At 44.4% G+C, this 18,997-nt stretch overlaps 1 protein-coding gene across 3 annotated transcripts in view; it reads right to left on the bottom strand.

Annotated features, from left to right (window-relative positions):
• RASGEF1C (RasGEF domain family member 1C) overlaps nt 1–18,997 on the bottom strand; it is a 72,578-nt gene that overhangs the window by 38,318 nt on the left and 15,263 nt on the right. The window contains exon 2 of one of the 3 annotated variants that reach the window (XM_054079726.1): nt 591–742. The exons of 1 other annotated variant lie outside the window; for it this stretch is intronic. Coding sequence is in view for 1 of the 2 variants with exons in the window: in XM_054079723.1 (XP_053935698.1) it covers nt 17,795–17,800 (6 nt within the window). In the remaining variant the exon portion in view is untranslated. Of the gene's footprint in view, nt 1–590; nt 743–17,794; nt 18,023–18,997 lie in introns of those variants that run through there. One more of the 3 variants, XM_054079723.1, reaches the window with a different exon arrangement.

Here is an 18,997-nt window from a genome sequence, read left to right as displayed (position 1 = left end):
CCCAGTCCCACCACCCGCTACCACGGCGTGACCCGAGGCAGCCTGGCAAGCGACGGTGCCGGTGCTCTCGCCAACCCCACGCTTCTCCCACGAGGTGAGAAAGCGGCAACGTCATTTGTAGCTGTTCCCAATTTAAACACGTTCATGCTGGAGTATGCTCAGCCCATGCAAGTCCAGCCGTCGTATGGGCAGGCAAGGAGTCTTCTGCTGACAGATTTTCTCTGGCTGCATTAAGTATTTAAAAAAAAAAGACGTCTGCTGATATTTAGGATAAAGCAGCAAGTCTGGAGCAGGAAAATAAATCCCCCTCAACTTCAGAAAGAGGACATTTCAGCTTCAGCCCAAGCGCCACTGCAGTGAAGGTGCTCTGAGCCCACACGGGTCCTGTCAAGGCTCCCACCCACCCCAGGGAAGCATCACACTTGTTGCAGACCACCTCTCCCGCAGCAGGCCGGGGCAGGAGGGAGACACCACCAAGCTGACTAATTGCTCATTAGCTGAAATTAACTCTGCAAGACATTTCTGTGATCACCGCAAAAAGTCTGTCACTGAAAGGGACCGCAGACATTAGTTGCTTCCTATCAAAGCACCAGTGATGTGATGCTCCGGCTTCAGGATCAGCAATCCGCTCTTGGAGAAACACGGGACGCGCCTGTGCCGAGCTGCCCGTGGGCCATCCGGCTCACCCGCCTGCCTCTCGTGCTGGCCACCAGCCGATGCGTTGCAGCAAGAGGCGAGAGCACTGCAGAGGGCAGAAATACAACCGTTTGCTCTCTTCAGCAGCCTCTTTCTGCTGCCTGGCAGTTAGTGACTAACTCATACCCCAAAGCACGAGATTTAATAACCATCCAAAAAACTGCTATTGTTGGTTATTCTCAGTGCCCGTATAAAAATTAGAACCTCCAGGCACCAGCAAGCAGAAGCCTTCCTAGAGCTATGGTACGGAGCTCAGTGAAACACAGGGATGTTGGAGGAGCTGACTGTAAGTATTAGGGGATGAATTTTTTTCTTGGCCTCATTCCACTGATTTTTTTGTGGTATAAAACCCAGGGGTGAATATGGTCCAAGATATACACAAAATGAGCTAAATTCTGAACGGCACTTGCTGACCTCATAACTCTTCAGCAGTTGAAATGTGGGTTACAAAGCCAATATCCATATAGGACATGTTCAGTTAACAGTGGGAGACTGTGCTGACTTGAGCTGTGTGAGCACACTACTGAGATATTTCCCACATAATCTACATTCATTCCATACTTTTCGCAAGTGCTCCTCAAAAGATGGTGTCAAAGCTGCAAACCCTATAGATCAGAAAGATATGTGACCCGTCAGAAAGCAGAGAGCTTTTTTAACTCATTATTCTGGTGCTTCGAGAAACCATAAACAACACACACAACTTTTCTTCTGCCCCCACCCTCCCAGGCTGCAGCTCGCTCAGTGTATGGGAAGCCCAGATGGGGACATACACCCCCCTTCCGCAGCGCCTGAAAAAGAACCTGTGATAGAGGGATACAGCAGAAAATCCCAACTTTTGTCTACGGATAGGGCCCAACATAAAAAGCTATATTTATTCATTCCTTTTGCATATTGGTTGAGCAACAGCAAGGTCTTTAAAGCAGCAACTACCATTACAACTATGAAATTGTACTATTTTAATAGTATAACAAACTACCCGATACAAAATTTGAATGTACACCAGAGTTGTTACCCTGTGGCTAAATGTCTCACCCTTACTTAATCTTCAAAGGCTCCAGACCTGCACAGAGACACACACAACAGCATTTTAAAGACTGCGGGGGAATTTCTGGTAAAATTATGCATGTGCAGATATGCAAATACATAGGATTTGCAAAAGGAAGAGTCTAATGTCACCTGTAATCACTCAAGCCCACAGAGTTAGACATGCAATTGAAGAAAACTCTTGACTTTCCACTCCGCATGGGAAACCGGATGAATCACATGCTCAAATTAGGTTTGGCATCGCCACGCAGATGGGGCCAAATTCTAACCATCTTATTTCTGTTCAGCCGCCACAAACTCAACAAGCCCCTGAAATCAGTGGTGTGACTATTCAAAAAGTATGCTTCTTGTTCATGGGGATAAGGGGAGTCACCTCTGCTCCCCAGATACAATCAATTGTAAAGACTTACAGCAACAAGGTCAGATATCACATTTAAAAATTCAGTCTCTGGCACTCACAAATTTTCTAGGAGTGCTAATACCAAAACCAGAAACGCACAATTTGTCTTCAAGTGTTCATTCTAGCTGAATCATTTAAGTTTGAATAATCCTAAAGGAGCTGAAAGCCTTTTTCAAACCAAGACTACTGTTTAGAACAAGCAAACACTGGTTTATGCTCAATTTAAGGAAATACCTAGGAATATACCACAAAAACATATTGCTCATCATCAAATAGATTTTAAACAAGTAGGAATAAGTGCTAGGAGAGAGAGGCCTCAAAAACTGTTTTAGTACTATGTAGAATTTAAGTAATAATAGAGATTAGTGCTCAAGAGATCAGCAGCACGTCCAAAACCTGCATGGATGGGTTCCCAGTGCAAAACACCCTGCTCAGACCTCGTCTTTGGGAACAGGACTTGGTTTGCACTCACACAGACATTTCCTGGCGCAGGAGTTCACGGAAGGATGGACACATGACAGATGAAGAGTTCATTGTGAAACGCTCTGCTGGGATGCTCCCAGCTGCAGCGACGATGGACACAGGGAATGAGAACCTGATTAAGAAACAACTTGAACTCCGTAAAGGAAAAACTGTGGAAATGAGGAACATAATGAAGTGTGCAGCATTCAATGCAAGCAAGACATGAGTTTGAACGTTGGTTTGTAAGCAATACTAACTAGACCAAAAAATACAAGAACGGCAGAGACTCACACAAGCCTTTATCACAGTTTTCAACAGTACAGCTGAGGAGCCAAAATGCCATATACAAACAGCAACGTCTCCTCTTCTGCTGCACTACAACACTGTGCTTTAAACATGGTGTAGGGTTATTCCTCTCTCTAGGATGGCACTTTAAGATCCAGGAGGCTTCCCTTGCATTTCAAATTTTCAAATCCCCATTGCAGCAGTCCCTGACATACTTTTAGATGGCGCTGAAATTTCACAGTCAGTATTTCCTCAGTGACACGCACAACTACTGAGAGAATCCATTTAGGGGGGGAAATGGAGAGGTAACCAGCTGGAAACCCATGATGAAGGAAAGACTACGTGTTACCTCCCTGAGGGAGATGGCGGAGAGTAAAAGTTAATGGAAGGATAATCAGGAACTCTTCAGGGATATCAGTTTATAGGCCAGGAGCATATATAACTGAGACTTGTTTGCATATCAAGAGACTACAGGAGAAGGTGTGACAGCCAAATGCTGCTTATGGAAATATGGCTATCTATAAAGCTGATAGCTTCTTCGCATGTGAAAACACAATCCCAACGCTCAACTTGGCAAGCAAAAGCTAAATAACATCAATATGTCTGGTTTGGGCAGCCGGTACAGTGAAATCGCTTCTTATGACATTCACAGTGTTTTCAGCAGACGTGCCTAGGACTCAGAAAAACAAGCTGGGTTTTTAGAGATTTCGGGTTTCTCTGCTTAAAATATCCAAAAGAATTAAATCCTCAAGCTCTAAAACAGCATGGCTAAACTGGGGGCTTTTTAATGGTCAGTGAAGGCAAAAAAAACCTCCAAACCAACTTGGAGATTACTTAAAAACACCACATTATGCTACAAGAACAGGATGAGATACAGTTCAGCTTTAGACAGAGCTCTGGATGCTTAAGTTCTTCAAACAGTTTTAACAGATTAAACTACAGAGAAGCTGCAGTGTCCAGAAGCACAGCAGATACAGCCACCTACATACTCCCCAAACTCCAACAGCAGTACATGTCTACAGCCCTATCGCCTCACCTGGAATCCTTCCCTGACCTCAGCAGAGTTCCTGCCACAATTGACATGGGAGCCCTTCTGGGAAATATGAGGAGTTTGCCCATATCCAAATTCCTCCCTGTAATAAGTATTTTCTTCTAGCATTATCTTCTATAAAGATGGCCCTTTGTGCCAATGCTCCCATTCACCTCCATTCTGCACACTTAATTCCCACAGCTGGTCCGTGCAAGTGCCACCGCGCTTCGGCCAGATCCACACCCCAGCCTTCCTACCAGGGCCAGCATTAAACTCTCCTTCCTGCTTTGGACTGGTTGGCAATTTTGCTACAGCCTATTAAATAATCTGAAAAGGAAGGATTACTAAAAGCCTTTCATTGGCCTAAGCAATCAAATGCAGGATTTTATTATTAGAATCTGTTTTGTCAAAAAGAAGGCTATTTGCCAAGATTATTGCAGTCTGTTTTGTGATCATTTCAGGGAAATCTTTCATGTTGGCCAAATCCAGAAATGTGTGGGAAATTAAGTTATTTAGCCCATTATGTCTCTTTTACCGTACTAATGTCCAATGTTCTTAGCTGTCCAGGGCATTTTTAAGTGTGCGCCCATCATTCATAAATATATAATTCTTTTCTTGGTTATAATTTTTCATTAACATGGTGAATATTTCAATGGCTACCACATATAATTACCCAGATAGAAAAAAGAAATCCATCTTATATATGGTACAAGTCACGAACATTTTACGAGGTCTGTGCTCCATCTTACCAGCTGAGTCATTTCTCAACGGGAACTCAATTCTGAAAACCTCAAATCCTCCATTTTCAAAGAATCCCTTTTCATGGTACATCATCTCTTCATTCTGCTCCACCACCACACCACGAGAGGCCAGAGTCAAGAGGTTATTCTGGAGCTCAATCCGTTTTTATTCGCATTTCTACAAAAGCCTCTAGGAGCTTCCAGCTTTCAAATGACCATCCCACAAGGAAAGGTTTTCTTCCAGCACCCTGTCTCCATCCTCTCTGGAATCCTCTCACATCCGCAATTCGATAATTTTCACCTTCTCTAGGCAGTTCAATGACACTTTTGATTTGCAAGTGAGTTCATGCAGGAATTCTACCAGATGAGTAGTTTCGCTATCTGCATGCATTTTGCTACCATATCAGTATTGGCTTTCTTCCAATCAGGAAACTTAGAAGAATCCTGAAGAGGTCTTTGTGTTCAGACCAAGCCTTCTGCCAAGCTGTGGGCACTATCTGTAGAGTGACTCTATGAAAATGACATCACTGGGTGGCAAACATGTTCTTCCTACAGCAAATTTGTTTGGCATACGAAATCAAAACTGAGCTTTTTCAAATTGTCAGCCTCTTGAGCTCAGTCTTGCAGCTAAATACCATGTTGTGTTCTTTCTACTTCATGTCTCGCGCATCAGCAACAATACAAACTCGGCAATCAAACCTGAGCTGGCATTTTTTGCTATGACTCACAAAGCTGATTAAAATACAATTGCTCTCGCAGATCTGGGCTGGCTCAAAACAGAAGCCAATGTATCAAAGAGGTGTCTCTTAATTCCTCAGCCTTTGTTCAGAAAATTAAACACACACAGAGAGAAAAGATAGATGCAGTAATGGAGTTTGCATTTTACCGCGTTTGTAACCAGTCCAACTCTTAACTAATGGGGCTTAACGTAGTTGTACATGATGATTTCAGATAGGCGTCTTTGCTCACTGTGAGTTATGCACTCCAGTTACAAAACCACTCACTCGCCAACTGAAGCACCAAGAAATAAGGTTGGAGTGAGACACTCGAAACTAAAATGACATTTAGTAGCATAACAGTCACATAACCTTGAGACAGAGGCTCTTAACCCATAGCAGGCTCATTTCTAATGCTGTGTTTGTCACAGGTGACAAGAAGTTACGTGCTCCCCAGGCAGCAGTGGCACAACATGGAGAAAACCCTTCAGTTTCTCTGAAGGTAAAAATATTTGTCCTTGTCACCCAGCAAAAGATGGTAACCCCAGCCCAGCGTGTTGTTGCAATCGCACCAACACAGCAAACTCAGAGGGGGGGAAAATTAAAGCAGCAAAGAGGTAATGCCTACCTTTTAAATCAATTTATCTTAGGGCACCCCTGGAGCCCTCCTCTGCAAGACACCACTGCTGTGCACTGGCAGCATCTCTAAAGCAGTCAACAAATATCGACCTCCAAAACTCCAGCCAGGCTTTTCTGTATGAACCTTGGCTGTGCAAAAGGTTGATTTCAAATCACTCTTCCTTCTTACTTTTGTTTTTGTTTTCAACTGCAGAAGGAATGAGCTTATTTTGCCTATTGTTTTAAAAGTTTAAGGCTAGAAGAAGTTCTGCCAAGTCCAAGCAAAACATAATGTAATTTTAAAATTACAGTCTGACAAACTGCTGCTTTGAGAAAATGATCACCTTCTAAATGACTGGTGAGGCTGTCCCAAACCGCTGCTTTACATGAGCTAGAGAAGGGGCTGCAAGAATGCACAGCGGTCACTGCTCTAACTCTGTGTAGACTTCAAAGACATCTGAACATCATGGCTTTGCTAATGAAAATCCCAGGGAACTGCTCTGCACCCTCCTTGCTCAGCCTGAATTTGCTTACTGTGCAAATGTCAGGATGGTACCACGTTTGTGCCTTGTTACCACTCCAGATTGATACTGCGTGGCTCCATCAAATAACAATAAATCATGTCTCACAGATATAATTAAACTCCTTCGCTTTATCTAAGTCTGAGCTGGACTGAGCACTAGAGAATACTACCCAGACACCAGGCATGCAAGGGACACCAGCGATCATTTAAACACCTCTGACACTCTCAACAACTCCAGATTCAAGCTGGAAGTAGGATTGAAAAAGCAGTAACAGATGACCTCGGGGTCTCACCCGAGACAGGAAAATCATCTGTTTTCACTCCTCCAGACCCCTTTGCAGCTTTCAGACTTGTGAACAGTAAAGCCTGGCAGCAGCAAAGTAGCCCAGGATAACCCCAGACACAGCTCTTCCAAATAAACTGGAGAGATGGGCAATGGCACCTCCACTATCAATCTCACTCTGGAATTCCACTCAGCACCTCCTGGACCACAACATGAAGGAACATGCAAGGAGGATCTGAGAAGCTGTCAAAGGGCAGAGAAGACACAGCATCGCCTGCCCTTTACTCTACACAGCCATACGATAGGTACCAAGAAGATGCAGCACACAGGGGAGGATGACAAAGGGCCGGGGAGAGCTGGCTGAAACTAACGCCAAAGTTCAGAGATGTGATGCTACTCAAAGAAACGTGGTTTGAAGAAAATTTCAGCTACAGTGCTGTCTTCTAAGCTACAGCGAGCCTGTGCCCTGCAGGCATCCCTCCTGGGTGCAGGCTGAGGGCCGGCATGTGACGCGCTAGCCACACTGCTGGCAGGCAGCGAACGGCTTTTTGTTGCTGGATGTGAACCCACATCTTTCAGCTGTCTTCCTGGAGGCCATCAGCGTTTGAACCTGTTGATCACTACAGCTAAGATCATGTGTAAACCATCCACAGTGCCAACCTCCCAAGGTGCAGGACCCCAGAGAGCCATCACCAGCAGCGCAACCTGGGGCCACCTGCACCACAGCTGCTGCCTTCCAACAAGCAGGGGCAGAAGACAACAGCAAGAAAAATACGAGTTGTCTGGTGGACATTCAATCATGGCCTAAGCTGTTTTATCCAGGGTGGCATTGACCCTCGAATTTGCCTCAAGGGGAAAGGAAAATTCACTTTTAAGAGTGTCCAGGCTTGAAAAAAGATTGAACAGTTCAAGACACTGCATCCCAAAGCAGGAATGTGTCCCTGCCTTCCAGCTCCAGCAATCCAGAGAGCTCTACTTGCTGCTGGCTGTAACCTAGAGCATTAACACTGTACAAGATTTACGTTAAAGCATATTAGTAACACTTTTTAACGATGAAGGAGGCATTTTAGCAAGCAGTAAATTCTGCAGAAGCTCTGTTTGGCAAAGTTATCAATAATCCTATTAATGACAAGGTGCAATTTACAGCAAACTGGCAGCGGAAAGGAGATACAGGACTTATGTGAAACAAAAAGATAATACAATATTATTCTATTGACTGTTCTTTCTCTTAATTGCCTTGTTATGTACGCTTGGGGCACATAATCTATCACGGATGAAGCTGTTTGTTCATAAAGCAGCACGCAAGAGGTTTTTAATCCAAGATCCCTTCCAGCTGCATGTCAGGATTTATTTCGAAGTTGTCTTTAATTTTTCTATTTTATGTAAGTTTACCTTAATATTAGCAAGCACTCCTCTTTCAGAGCGGAGACTGCTGTGCTTAGATTGCGTGACCGCTTCCTAAGACTTCACTCAGTAAGACTGCACAGAGATGTTATTTGCAGAACAGACTGCAGGTCTCACGTCACTCTTCCTTGTCCCCAGGTCTGCAGAAGGGCTGCTGGCCCTTAGGACAAAATCCAACTAATATCATTTGTGTACATCCAAGCGACCCATGCCCAGCGCGCTGGGTTCAACATGTGGATGGACTCAACGATCTAAGAAGTCTTTTCCAACTTAGTGATTCTATGATTATAACAGAGGGATCAAGAATACCCTTCGCACAATTGCGAAGCAACTCTATCAAACTGAACGCCTTTTTATCATAACAAACAAACTTTACCCCTAAGAAAGTATCTATCCCTATTAAAGCAGGAAAATACACACTGGAAGCTTTCAGGACTCTAAAAAGATGCACTTGAGGCTTTAAAATTATTTCAACAATTTGTTTTCTTTTCAACGCTAACTCATCTCCAGGTGTCCGTGTGGGAGGGCAGACAGATGGTTACTCAGCTGAGGAACTTGAGGCTGTTCCGTCTTAGTACAATGGTAACAACAGCAGCCCAGAAAGAAGATGGCCTTCTGAGCAGGCTAAAGTCCAAATACCAGAGGAGACTGTGGAAACATCATTTAAGGGAACTGCTCAGATCTAGCTTTTGTGTGGTTTTGCTTCAGCTTAGATTCCCAAGACTCTCGCAGATGGATTGGGTCATTATGCCACGAACAGCTCAAAAGCCCAAGGTGCGCATTTTTATACCATGTATAGTGCTAAGAATGTAAGCTATGCTGGGAATTATGGTGATGATGAATGAATTTATTTTATTTGTAGTTTTAATTATCGGGTAAATTCCATTTACCACCTAGAATGTGAATGTGTTTTATTACAACAATACGCCTCCGGCATGAAGCCAGGACAGAGCTTCCAAGAAAGGGGGAGGGGGCATTAAATTGTGCTGGCTGATGTTGAAAGCACTTGACACTTCTCCATTTCATTTCCTAGATGCAACATCATAAATAAGTTCAATAAACTGTTGCTTACAATCCTGGCCAATTTGAAACCCTACCTGATAGATTTATTTCAAGTATACCCTGTCCTCCAAAGCTGCTGGGAAACAACAACATATCACTGCCAACTTGTTATTTCTAGATCTGACATTGTGTGCAGCGTCAGTGAAGCCATTTCCAGTGCTTGTTTGCAGAGCTGCCGAAAGAGACTGGAAGCCAATGGTTGCCCGCACTCATTGCTGAAGACACAGCAGTCAAACGAAGTGACATTCAGCTGTCCTACAGCACTTGCACCACCAAAATGGAGACCACAAAAATGCAGAAATAGATTTGGATTGTTTTCAATTCCTGTTCCTCAGTTTAGGAGAACTAGGGAATTATTCCTTGCTTAGGACAATAACGTTAGTCAGTCTTTTTCTATAGCTCTCATATAGCAACCAAGTTGACTTGCACTAGAATAAGTCAAAAGTTTCACAGAACTTTCTCTTATAAAAGCTATCAGCTTGGCTTTACCCACCTCTGGCAAACAGCGCAAAAATCAGCTGAGGGTTTTTCTCCAGGTGTCTGTTTGTTAAAATACATGCATCCTCCATGCAAAAGACTGATGTTAAGAGGACTGGGACCTGGACGTCCCAGCTTGTGGAGAGCCATCCGTTAAAACAAACTGCAAATGAGACAGTCACAATCTGCTTTGTTAGTGCAGGTACACAATGAAGTGAGTGAAACCAACTCAATTCTGCAATCTGACACCCCAGTGAGAAGCAGTGCAATTGCTTCGCACAGCTGATGCAAGCTGAGAGGTCCCACCACAAGAAGCATTTGCAACGCACACCTATCTTTGGGTTCTTCGACTCAGAAAGCTATTTCACACTCGTGCTGTTACCCTGCTCTGGCTGATATTTCAGCTTGCGAAATCAAACCCTACCCTGTTCATCCCTCGACAAGGCTGTTTGCCACCCACAACCCTCCGCATGCCCAGAGCCCTACAGCAGCATTTCCCTCTCACACATTCGGTGCTTGGCCTCTGATCTCAGCTGGAGCTGCTGGGCAGACGGCGACGGTCCAAGAGATTTCCACATTATCATGGCTCTCCATGAATGACTTCAAAGGAACACACAGATCCTATCTTCAGGAGATTAGCTGGAAGTGTACCGCCTGTGTAGGCAAGCTTGTTCCAGTCTCATATCCTATAGCGTTGCAGGATGTCTATACAGCAGAAAGAATTAAGACTACATTTGCCAAAGCCTCCTACACTGGCTCTCGAGGATAGTCGTTTCCAACTGCCAGAGCCATAGAGAGGATGGGACAACACTTATGGCCTCTCTAACAGGACAGAGAGGTGTTTATTCCAAGGTACGCAGCAACCACCATTGTTTTGGTTAATAAGTATTCAAATCTTGTCCTGTTTTGAGTTTCAGAATTAATTTTACCAGTTTGTTTACACAACATACATAATTACATTTCCATGAATACAACCCCCCTTTTCCCAATGTGCCTTTACATTCAAATAAACAGCTCAGCAATACATAAATGCACATGTCTGAAGGACAGCAAGTCCCCGGGAGCTTTGAGTGCATCCTTACAGGAAGGAGCTTTGCCGGCAAAGTGGAGAACAGGAGCAACACTTGCCATGAACAGCAGACAACACTGTTTTGAAAAAGTACATGTGGGTTCCCGTGTGCAGCTGTGGAGCCCAAGGGAAGCTCCATATGCTGTTCAGATTTCTACTTAGAGCTGTCAGATAGAGAGACAGAGGTTGCTCGGGCTCCACACAACCTGCTGTGGATAGGGCTGGGACAGTTGCTGCTCAGAGCTCGGTACGAGCACAAAGGGCTCTTGCACAATGCACGTTTCCAGCAGCACTGCAGCAATTGCCAGGTACGCAATGAGGCTACCCACGCTACCACTTACAGATGCACTTGTGGATTTTCATAAGCGCCTCCATATTTGACAGACTCCCTGGATTCCTAAACATCCTACCAGGACAGCACTAGAGAACCAGAGACAGAGAGAAAGCACATTCCCCATCCATTTCAGCCACTGCAGAAGTTATCAGAGGCCTCAATGAAAGAAACAAGCTGAGCGTCACCTCTACATCCTGTTCATGCCGGCTGGAAAAGGAAAGAAAGGGCACAGAGATAACAAAATCACATGGTTGCAGTTTTCTCCCATCAACTTCAGCTCGGTGTCCTGGCAGGCTCCATGCTGGACTGCTGACTGCCACCCCAGCTCCAAGAGCCAAACCCCCTTTGCTCCTCCAGCCCATGCATGCTTAGGGCAAAGCCTGCCTGCAGGGTGTTTCTGTTTCCTCACACAAACCCAAATGTCAATGAACCTCAAAGTTACAGGGTGGCAAAGATGGTGCAAGTTTCCCTCTCCTGGATGAAACCGTGGGCCATGCCAACTGGTGCTGCATTATGCACATCTCAGACTATTCCAGCTCCACATTAGCATTCTGGAGCACAGCTTTATTCTCCTGCCTCAGAGACCAGCCCCTGCTTTACATAAATCTTTAATGAAATGCTCTGCCTCAAGCACCGATGCCTGCGTACAAAAGGCAGAGTTGAAGGAAAACACAGTTTTACCTTCAAAAAAAAAAACCAGAGCAGTTCTACAGAAGGCACATGGAAATTACACTTGCTACACCTCTCCGGCATCCCTGGAGCACCACTAAAGAGAGGATAGAGCATCAAGGAAAGTGAGGGAACAACTGTTAGTACTTTTGAGAAAAGCAGGAAGAAGGGTCATTCGACAGTGGTACACGCTGAAACACGGCAGGACTGATCCAGTCTCCCAAGACGCGTCTGGTTGTTGCAAACGTGGGAGGTTGCAAGGCTGCATGTGCCAGCATCGAGTGCTCCACAGCAACGGAACAGGCTTCCCACCGATCAGGATGTTAAAACCTTGAGATTAAAAAACACACACGCAAGTCTATCAACTTTATATTCCCTCTGGGATTCTGAGCGCTTATGGTTAATGCCGTCAAGCGTTTCAAGTATTTCTTTGACAAATTTAAAGGCTGTAAACGTCCATCTCCCTCTGCAACACACACTAAGTAGAAATAGCATAGAAACCAAGAGCATGCTGTTGTGAATCAGGACTAGGAATTGTGATTTTGAGATAAAACTAAGTACCGTGAAACTAAAGATAAAATTACAGTGGCAACACACAGTGTGATACGGACAGCTACAGTCTTGGTGCAAAACAGCGACCAGGAGATGAGACAAGGCCCGTAGAGGTGAGAACACAGACTGCAGTGCAAAGACATTAAGCATTTAGGTCTTCATAGTGTAACACTTGGTTGATGTTTTTCAAAGCAGTCTAAACGAATTAAGGCATGTCTCTTCCATTAATCTTAATGGAAAATGTTTGTTTAAATCCCCAAGTCTGCCTTGAAAAAGTAGTATTTCAGTTTCGCAATCTGGATTAGATGCCTAAATTTTCATTTTTAATATTCACATCTGCATATAGGCCCCGGGTCAGTAAATCATTGAAGTGTGTGCTTCAAAACACAACAGCCAATGAGCCTCCAGATGTGCTCAAAATTAAGCGAACATGTAAATATCTCATCCAGCAGAGATGGGGCTGCTCACATGGTTCTGCGTTCAGCCGAACTGGTGTCTAAAACCTACGGAGCGGTTGCCATAAGGAAGTTACTTTTTTGCCAACCAATGCCATAGCGTTACCATGCTTATTCTTATAAATCAAGAGAAAAAGACATGCTCCAAGACAGACTGGTATCTTGGAGACTTCAGTTACTGGTGAACCTTGGTGCTTTCATACATATTTCCAGCTCCCAAATCAGGGATCTGAACTCGGTTAAAAAACTCGACCCAACTAAACATTTTTCAAATATCCCTTTATTTTTCTGAGCAGCAAGAATCCTGGACTAGGTTTTCCATAACACATAAATGGCTATTGTGAGAACTGAAAATACACCAAGAACACCTTCTAAACCCCATAAAACAATACCTTAAAATAATAGTAACACGGAGTACAACAAACCCTCCTCCTCATCTAGATTTCAAATATACAAAATACAAAGAGCTTTGGCAATTCAAAATGCCTTCAGTTTTGGCTCTCCTTGCCCTGGCAGGATAGCACAGGATGCCTGGGGACAGGAACTAGACTCAAAAACTTGAGCTGAGTGCCTAAAGACGGGCAGGGGGTTATTAAGCCCTTTGGTATGAGGCATTTTGCGAAGGATCACCATGAACATTTGGACCTAATCTTCAGCTTTGGAACTGAGGTCTCTCAAAGCATGGAAATATTTGGATTCCATCATCTAGTTCTTGCTTACCCCAATCAGCAGAAGAGTCTAACAATAAATTAGTGACTTAATGCACACAACATTTTAGCTTTTTAAAGCCGAAGAGCTATTTGTGGCTGCATTTTGAAACTCTGAACCCAACAACAACCAAATAAAAGCTCAGCAGTTCCCATTTCCAGGCATATCCAAGGTAAGCAGTACGTAGGTAAGACAGCAGTTGGATGTTAAACATAATCTGGTGTGACTAGATGCAGTGTGAAGAACAGATCTTGCTCTCCCACCACTGCCTCTTTCCTCCCTTTCAACAGAGACAGCAACTGGCAGACAACCAGGGTGAGTCTGTTTAATCTGCTGAGCTAGCAGAAAATTAACACACCAAGAGGTAAAAAAAACCCTCCAAGGACTGCTCTGCTCCTTATCAAAACTCAGCATTGCCCACAGGATGCGCCCAGAGAGTCCACTCCCATCGGCCACACAACCTGCAAACCAGAGGCAAGGGAGAGGGAGGAGAAGCACAGCTCCAAGAGAGGAGAGAGGCTGTCCCTCCTGGAATCACTTCATGGGCAGGGTAAAACCTTCAAGGCATGCTCTCAGTGAGCAAGTGGCATCCAGGACGTGTCAGGGACGAGACAAAGTTGTGGTTTTCTAGAGCCATCCAGCAGACAGAGGAAGGTTTGCAGAATAATACATAAGCAGTGCATGCAGAGATGTGCACATAAAACTCCCAGCACGCGGCTGGCAATACGCACAATACTTTCCCACAGCTGTGCTGAGGCACACTCCAATGGAGGGTGCGCATTTGGCCTCCCCTCCCTACGGTTGTAAGCTTGGCTCAAGCCCTGCCAAGCACAGAGGAGCACCTTTTTTTAATACCAAATCCCTTCTCTCTCCCTGAAATCCTCCATGTATCTTTGTAATTTGTAATGAAGAGCACGTGAGAGAGAGGCAAGAGGACTCTCCATGTGCCCATGGTTTGGTGCTGAAGGTACATAGCCCATGTGCACATGGGCAGCAGGCTCAGGCCAGCAGGTACCAACCTCAGAACTTCACTGTTGGGACAATCACACACATTTCCACCACCTTCCTTGGGTGGCTCTCAGTCTGAGCTGTGCTCACACCATCCTACAGAGACACTCAACTGAACCCAACTGAAACCATCTTGCATTCATTGTACTGGTACTGCCAGCATCTTCTGCAGCCCTTTATTCATATTCTCTCTGGTAAGGTTATTACCGTGGCTCTTCTGCAGGCAAAGAACTTTGGGACCCACATCTTCCCCAACATACAGACGCCCACTCCTACATTTCAGCAAGGACTTCAGGGAACAGGTACTTGGAGTCACAGCATACCCTGCATAAAAGACTGTGTTTCCTTGAATCAGTTTGTGTGAATGACGACATTGTTTTGAAGAAGCTCATTTTGCTCCTTCAGAGTAATTCCACTGATTGGAGCCACCGGTAGATTGCTCTGTGGCTCACTGATTACACTCAATGTGAATAATTACATTACTAAAATGGGCTGGCTTGGGCACCACCGAAAGCAAATCAGAGCAGCCAGACACGGCAGAAGCAGTGCACCCACCTGTACAAGGGCCACCCAAGCATCCCAACTCCAAGACGGCAGTAGGAGATGCTTGTGGGGCTGTAGAGATCTGACCTCCAGAAAGTCTGTAGCTCGTCTGTTTTTCCCTACGGCTGTATCTTGCTCCCAAGTGGATGGGCCACTTCATGCTGTGGCCCCAGACATGCATTTAGTATGCATGACGGTGCTCCTGAGGGCAGCGCCTACATGAAGCAATGATAAACATGCTGACAAAGGCAAGGGAAGTGACCTGGAAATGACAAAGTGAAGTGAAGCAAGGAGCAAAGATGAGGCGGCCGAGGAGAAATGTTTGCCTGCCTATATCGATAAAGCCCACCAAGGAAAGGCAATGAGTTTTGTCTGATACAGTTGGTGCAGTGCAGACGTTGCTAGGTGCCTCTGGTTTGGGCGCAAGCTCTGTAGATTGGCAGCCAGAAGATTAATCTTGCGCCGCCCAGAAGAGGTGGGAGCTACACACGGCAGAAAAAGGAGCTACTTTAGTTTTTTATCACGTAGAATATTACATCAAACAGCGGAGACGCACTGTCCTGAGCACAGTAACAGCTTCCTGGCAGCAAGTACGGAGCTGACACACAATTCTGAGCGGCTTTATCTGTAATTCCCAAAGCTGAGGTCCTATTTCCATAACAAGAAGTAGCAGAAAAATTATTTTTAATATGCGGAAAGAATCACTTGTAAAATCAAAGATCAATTCTAAAATACCACAGAGCTCCTTTTCATGACAGGTGATAGTTTAATCACCGCAAGAGAGAAGAAGCTTCCCTTAAGTAGGTGCCAGTTAATTAATGAAATTTGGTAAATGAGTGCATTTCCTGCGGAACAAACTACAGACTTCCAAAGTACATTATGTTAAATTGGACAAAGGCCCGTTATTCTGAACTAAAAGATTGCCCACTGGAGGGTTCACACTCAAGTAAGTATTCCAAGAATATCTTCATCCAGGAACACAAGCAGTGTATTTGCTAATTGCAACCATTAAATATACTAGTATCTCCTAAAGAAATCAGTTCAGTCACAGATTTAGCACTTGGTAGTCAAAGAAAACACAGAAGCTGAGCTTATTGGTTTATGAAAAAGCTCATGAGACAGAGGGATGAGCTGTCTCTCGTGAATACAAGACCCTTGGGGCACATGTATGCTCTGTAGTATAAAGTCATGAACTGGCTCTGTACCCTCCACTATACCACACAGACATCATGTTTCTCTGCTGTCTCAGTACCCTGGGACCACAGTGTATTTTCATTTAATCAGTGAACTGTAGTGTGAGCTGGTTTGTCTGGAGTTAGCTTAAGAATTTGGGCACCACGCCAGATTGCAGGGTATGGAGAGGACGAGCATCCTTAGCACAATGTGCAGCTCCATGGTGGACTCGGGCATTATCATCAAGTGGGTGAGTGCACGGTAGTGGTGGAGACCACAAATGGGATACACGCTTCCACTTCACATTGGAGGACACAGACTTAACAGCTTTCCATCGCAGACCTCTCTATGCCCAACATCCTAAACATGCTGAGAGATGGCAGAGGTGTCACTAGAAGTCAACAGAAGAGAGATCAGTTACAAGACCAGTGTGGCTTATAAGAACTCTCCCAAGCTCAATCTGTAACACTGCCAAAACCACCACCTCCAAATTCCTCCAAAAACCTTGCCTACGTAACGCTTTATGCCAGCAGGGCTCATTCCAAGCATTCGTTCCCTAGCCGAGTGGATAATAATCCTTAGCAGACTATGTACTACTGACACAGAAAGACTATTCAAATTCTTCTCTGGAATAACAACAATCAACCTTACCTCCTCAGGAACACCTCTGAGCTCTCTCACTGCAAACAGCCAAAGTCAACTCACCAGGACGCCAAATTCTTGACCTTCCATTATGATAAATTATTCACAGCAGAATTGTCGCTTTAGCAGTGTAAAATCACTTGCCATTATAAATATTTTCAAATCATGACTTTCCTTCTCTTATACCTGTGGAGTCTTAGACCACACTGGTTTCTTCACCTTTGGACTACGCATAGCTGTTCCCACGCAGAGGACAGTCCCCATCTTACCGGAACAGAGAGCAAAACTCACGAGCACCCTCTCCAGAACTTCAGAAAGAAGAATTAATATTCATTTCTTACAGCCCATTCAGTGATTTTTTTTCCCATTCCCCCCAATAAATTTCCCTTTCTTACCAGAAGCCCCAACTACGCACACCCCCCACCTTCAGTATAATCAATATATTGATACAGAAGTGAATGCCTCGCAGTGCATCTTTTTACTGCCTTAATACCCTGACTTTTCCCTACGGATGTTCAAACCAAATCCATTGTAAACCTTAACTGTATTTCTGTACCAATGATTTCCTATTCAAAGGCCTTATATTGCCAATTACACACATGCACACGCGTATCTGCATGTGTAGCTTCTGTTAATACTTTAAGCGATACTTGAATCCTTTAAGATTCTCTTCAAGAGCTTTTACTATTTTCCCACAATGCTATTTAGGCTTCCAATTACTCCATTTAAACATTACTATTGCCCAATACTCTTACAACGGCGGTCAGAGACAGGACCGTGTCACAGAACCAGGAATTCATCTTCTCATATGATGATATAAAGTTCAGGCTTGCCTATAAGAATGTTTTCCTTGCTAAGTAGGTTAGCAAAAACAGTAATAGTTAGTCACAACTCCACTTACCCACATCTGCTTTGGTAGTTCAGAGCAGGACCGATGAGCCGTGCTATGAGAATCATCACTTTTTCTTCTGTGATCTGTTTGGCGTGGTCAGTGCTACTCGTTAACACAGATTTTGCACCCAAACCGAATGACTAGGACGGTACCGCAGCAGGACAGCAGACAGGAACGCGACCGCAGCCGGGACACATCTCATCCCTGCTCTCCTGTATCATACCACCCCTGAAATGGTAGCAGGGAGGAGCACTACTTTCCATTTCCAGGTCTGGTTTCATGCTGTCAGCCACCTCGAGGTGTGGACGCGGGCAGCAGATTAACCTGTCACAGACAGGATATAGCTGAATAGTCTACATAGGGCTTATCCTCCCCACGGCTTGTGCCAAAATAGCTGAGGAAGCAAGTGGAGACTCAAGCACCTGGGGACGTTCCCCAGAACCTCTATTTACCATCAGCTTTACAAGCAGCTACTTATATGCCTATGAAATCTTCATTGCTCCTCAGATGTAGGTGGGCAAAGGGGGAAAAAAAAGAGAGTAGAAATAGTCTTTTCCACATGCCCTGGCTGCCTGTGTATTCTGGCTGATAGCAAATCTTTAATCTCTCAGTCTTGGTGGTTTTAAAATTAAAATCACCTGCAGTACATTGTTTGGCAAAGCACTTCCTAAAGTGCTTTTGTCCATTGGGATAAATGCATATTTCTGTGCTCTTGTTAAAAGCTGATACTTTTTCCTGATCAAAGGACCTAGAACTTCTATGTCGCATTAGATAGTACAGAAATTAAAATACACTTTTCCTATTATTAGCAGGAAAAAAAAAAGAGAAAGATAAACATGCTAGAACAGCACTCGAATCGCATACTAAGCATTTTACAGAGTTTGGAAAGAATAAAAATACAAAATTTGAAGTTAATATTCCTCACAGAAAGAGATTAGAGAGACTTACTTTACACCCTACTTGAACCATCATAGTAATTTTCATCTGCACTAATAGAAATAAATCAGAGCTGATCTTCCATGCATTAAAATTACCATTTCATGCAACAGTCACAATATTTCTGAGACATACGTGCCCTTTGGAACTTCTGCCACAAATAGAGCTGAATTTAGGGACTGCTGTGTGCACAGATTTATTACATCAATTCTCTCCAAAGGAGGATATTGCCATGCACAAAATGCAAAGTGGGCAGCTAAACAAAAGCATACAGCA

The sequence above is a fragment of the Cuculus canorus genome, chromosome 14 (assembly GCF_017976375.1).
Source record: "Cuculus canorus isolate bCucCan1 chromosome 14, bCucCan1.pri, whole genome shotgun sequence".
In the NCBI taxonomy this organism is placed as follows: domain Eukaryota; kingdom Metazoa; phylum Chordata; class Aves; order Cuculiformes; family Cuculidae; genus Cuculus; species Cuculus canorus.
The sequence above is the reverse complement of the archived record's forward strand: the minus strand, read 5'-3'. Positions and strand labels throughout refer to the sequence as shown.